Below are 4,300 nucleotides of genomic sequence, written 5' to 3' on the forward strand. Positions count from 1 at the left end.
ACCGACAACTTTGACGAACTCCTCAGGAAACGAACTGGCAACTTCGACGAGCTCCCCAGGAAAAGCTTCACTGAGCAGCTGAAGAAGAAGTGAAGGTTCTCTAACCGTCCGGCTTATAAGCCTCCAACTGATCACCCGGACCAAATCCAGCCAATTGCATTCTCTCACTGTGGAAGCACGCCCCTTGATGAGTCATCAGTCAGCTGCAGTCAATTGACTGATGATCCGACAAACCAACCAGCCTCAAATAGCCTCCCAGGAATCGTCAGGCCAGTGCCCGCTTGACCAGACAGCTAGGCCACCTAGCCAAGTTGACACATGAACCCAACCATCACAGTTGGTGTGTTGAATCTCACTGGGATGGAATTACTCTTCATATCGGGTGAGGAAAATTATGATTCTTGCATAGATTTTTTGCTTTTATTCCAATAAGATGAGAGTGACATGCTTTACAGTTTTCTGCATACCAATGAAAAGGAGAGTTTTCATGTAATTTTAAAAGTTCAGATGGAGCACCTAACAAATAAATATTGCACTTTAATCACAGAAAATATTCTTTCTTCGCAGAGAGAGGAAGCTAGAAATCGATAATTTTTAAAAAGTCTGGAAAATAGCATATGCTCTTGGAAGTTTAAGGATACACTTTTGTAAAAACAAACAGGAAAACACTGGGCCAAGAAGAAAACACAATGGGCATTAGAAATATTAACAGAAACATTTATGTTGGCATTCAATCCCACTCGTGGTAAAAGGGAGACTGACCTTTACTGTCATAAAATGTCCCACACTTTCTCTTTGATGCAAGAGAGAGGTGAAGTCCCACACTCAGCTCTAAATGCTTTGAAACAAAGATAGAAGCCAAAACAACCAAAGAAACCCACCACAGTCCTCCTTTATGTCCACGGCTGAGTATCACAAAAAGGCTCTTATTGGCTCAGCCCAGTCACCTTTGCCCACCTTGGGCTGATGGGTGTGGCTTAGAGACTGCTGGTCCTCTGTTGGCTGAGCACATATTTAAGGTTGAAAAATACTCCCATCTGTTTGTGTTATGTGTTTGGAAGAGTGCAGATTTGCCATTTCTTCTCTTTTGGATTCGCTGAGGTTTTTGACCACACACGTAGTCTGTCTCTGGTCAGCGAGGTGCCTAGTTTTCCCGGGCCACTCTGCACCCCCAAGTCACAGAGTTCCTGCTCCAGTCAGCGAGCCGGTATCATGCCTCTCCAGCTAAGGATCCGGATTGTTGAGGTCAGTCTCTCTCAAGGCTGAAGCTGACCTTTCTACAATTGAGGGGCTTTTAGTGTAGGCGTTAAGCATCTTCTCTTGTGCAATGACCTTTTGCTCTGGGCGGCGACGTTTCAAAGATGTATTAGTAAAGCCAACAGAAAGCTTACCGCCTCAGAAAACCCCTCACATCCTGACTGGTTGATGTGATGCCAAAGAGGCAGGCTATCCAACCGCATTTAACATGCTGTGGCTTTTGACAGGCTTTGCGGTTTTGCATCATATCCAATCAGATGTTGAGGTTACCCTGACGGCAGCGAACGCTGGGTATATAAAGCGGCCAACCGTCTGTTGCCCGCCACCATTATCTTTTCTTCCACAGTAGTGTGAGTCTCTCTCTATCATGGCTGAACCTTCTGAGGTGCACCTCGACACAGAAGATCTTGAGGCGGCAGGCCCCAGTACCGGGAAGCCCCACGCAGTACCTGAGGAGGCCATTCAGCATCCAGAGACTATCGTTCCAGATTCTGAGCAGGCCAATCCGGATGCTGAGATGGCTGAGCCCGAGCCTGAGGAGAGTGATTCTGAACCAGAGTCAGCCAAGTCTGAGGCCCCGAAGCAGAAGAAGCGAAAGCGATGCCGCCGGGAGACGTTCGCCACCTACATCACAAAGGTGCTGAGGCAGGTTCACGTTGACCTCGCCATTTCTCAGAAGGCCTTGAGTGTCATGGATTCTTTCGTAAAGGACATCTTCGAGCGCATCATGGATGAGGCCGCTCGCCTGACCCGTTACAGCAGGAGCTCAGCCCTCACCTCCAGAGACATCCAGACCGCCGTCCGCCTGCTGCTGCCGGGGCAGTTGGGCAAGCACGCCGTGTCCCAGGGCACCAAGGCCGTCCTGAAGTACAGGAGCCGCAAATGAGCTGCCTCAGGAGCACCTGAGCATCAAACCCAAAGGCTCTTTTCAGAGCCACCAAAGTTTTCCTTAAAAGACCTGTGGTCCGCCAATGTTTGATCTCCATTAGTTTGGGACTTGTGGCATTCTGCTGACTTTGAAGATATTTTTTCTTCCAAGAAAGTAATGTCAACTCTATGTTGAGGGGAAATAGCGGGTTTTGTTCAGTTGCTTGCTTTGAACCACCTTTTTTTCTGTTACTTATTGTTCTAGGTTAGCCTTTATGGGGGGTCAGGAAGGTCAAAAATGTGTTGATAGTGCTTTTTACGTTTTTTACGCCCATCCTCTCAGGTGCGAGTGGAGGAACTTTCCGGAAGTTTATGACGTGTGCTCTGGTGACAAATACAATGTGGAAATAGGTATATGAATCCAGCTGACTTCTGTCACGCCAGTTATTCAGGAGGCATTCAAATGTCTAAGGCAGTGCCAATTTCCTCCCTATTTTTTAGTAGAGAAAGCATTTTTCCTATGTAATTTATATTGGCATGATGAAATAGATTTTTGCCGTGTTTTTAAAATTCATTAAAAGCGTAGTAGAGACAACGGGGCCGCGGGCGCCGCGATCCGCCTCGGGAAGCCCCCACCTCCCCATCCCGGGCCCGCGCGAGTAGTCCCTGCGCGGCCTCACGCGCTCCCAGGCGGCGGCGGCGTTGGCGGTGGAGGCCGCGGCTTGAGCGTGGCAAGGCGGCTCCCGAAGGCGCCCACTGACGGCGGCAAGGCGGCTCCAAGATGGCCGCTCGGCTCGCGGCCGCGCTTTGAGGGACCGCGGCGAACTCGCGTTGTCTTTCCGCTGCTCGGATCGCCCCGGCCGCCGGCGCTTTCCGGAGTCTTTTCTCCAGCAGACATTCACCGAACAGCCAGAATCAGAATCACGGAGCTGAACCCCACCTGATGTGTGTGCTCTGTGGAGGGTACTTCATTGACACCACCACCATCATCGAATGTCTACATTCCTTCTGTAAAAGGTGTATCCTGCGTTACTTGGAGACCAGCAAGTACTGTCCAATCTGTGATGTCCACGTTCACGAAACCAGACCACTCCTAAATATAAGGTCAGATAAAACTCTTCAAGATATTGTATACAAATTAGTTTCAGGGCTCTTCAAAAATGAAATGAAGAGAAGAAGGGACTTTTATGCAGCTCATCCTTCAGCTGATGCTGCCAATGGCGCTAATGAAGATAGAGAAGACATTGCCGATGAAGGTAAGAGAATTATTACTGATGATGAGATAATAAGTTTATCCGTTGAATTCTTTGACCAGAACAGATTGGATCGAAAAGTAAACAAAGACAAAGAGACATCTAAGGAAGAGGTGAATGATAAAAGGTACTTATGGTGCCCCGCGCCATGACTGTGATGCACCTGAGGAAGTTTCTCAGGAGCAAAATGGACATACCTAACACTTTCCAGATTGATGTCATGTACGAAGAGGAGCCTTTAAAGGATTACTATACACTGATGGATATTGCCTACGTTTATACCTGGAGAAGGAATGGGCCGCTTCCTTGGAAATACAGAGTTCGACCCACTTGTAAAAGAATGAAGATCAGTCACCAGAGAGACGGACTGACGGCTGCTGGGGACCTAGAGAGTGACTCTGGGAGCAACAAGGCCCACAGCCCCGCAGGAGGCCTCCCCTCCACCTCCTCGTGCCTGCCGAGCCCCAGCACCCCTGTCCAGTCGCCGCATCCCCAGTTTCCCCACATCTCCAGCACCATGAACGGAACCAGCAGCAGCCCCAGCGGGAACCACCAATCTTCCTTTGCCAACAGACCTCGGAAATCTTCAGTCAGTGGGTCTTCAGCAACTTCATCTGGTTGAAACCTGAGACTGCTAAGGAAAAGAATTCTAAACTCCTGATTTATATAGATCTCTCCATGCCATTACAGCTTTATAGATGCTAATACATGTGACTGTTGTCCAAGTTGCTTTCTTCTGTAGTGACATTAAATTTGGCTATAAAAGATGGACTGGATGTGATACTCATATGGGCATTAAAAGAAAAAGATTGTTCTTATAAAGAGTTGGTTTCTGGGGAGAAGCAGGCAAGATTCTTTGTGTGTGTGTTAGGAAAGATGCAAAATGGTTTCTGTAACCATTGTTTGAATTGGAAATATGGATA

General features: G+C 48.1%; 2 protein-coding genes across 2 annotated transcripts; both read left to right on the forward strand.

Moving 5' to 3' along the window:
* The first annotated feature begins 1,624 nt into the window (after nt 1-1,624).
* On the forward strand, nt 1,625-2,143 carry LOC119522310 (late histone H2B.L4-like). The gene has a single exon (XM_037820864.1). It carries the CDS (start codon nt 1,625-1,627, stop codon nt 2,141-2,143), a length of 519 nt encoding a protein of 172 aa, XP_037676792.1.
* Nucleotides 2,144-2,496: 353 nt separating this feature from the next.
* On the forward strand, nt 2,497-3,999 carry LOC119522311 (polycomb complex protein BMI-1-like). The gene is given in 4 exon segments (XM_037820865.1): nt 2,497-2,511; nt 2,706-3,054; nt 3,057-3,518; nt 3,521-3,999. Coding segments are annotated over 4 exon segments (1,305 nt in total).
* Nucleotides 4,000-4,300: the final 301 nt, after the last annotated feature.

The sequence above is a fragment of the Choloepus didactylus genome, chromosome X (assembly GCF_015220235.1).
Source record: "Choloepus didactylus isolate mChoDid1 chromosome X, mChoDid1.pri, whole genome shotgun sequence".
NCBI lineage: Eukaryota > Metazoa > Chordata > Mammalia > Pilosa > Megalonychidae > Choloepus > Choloepus didactylus.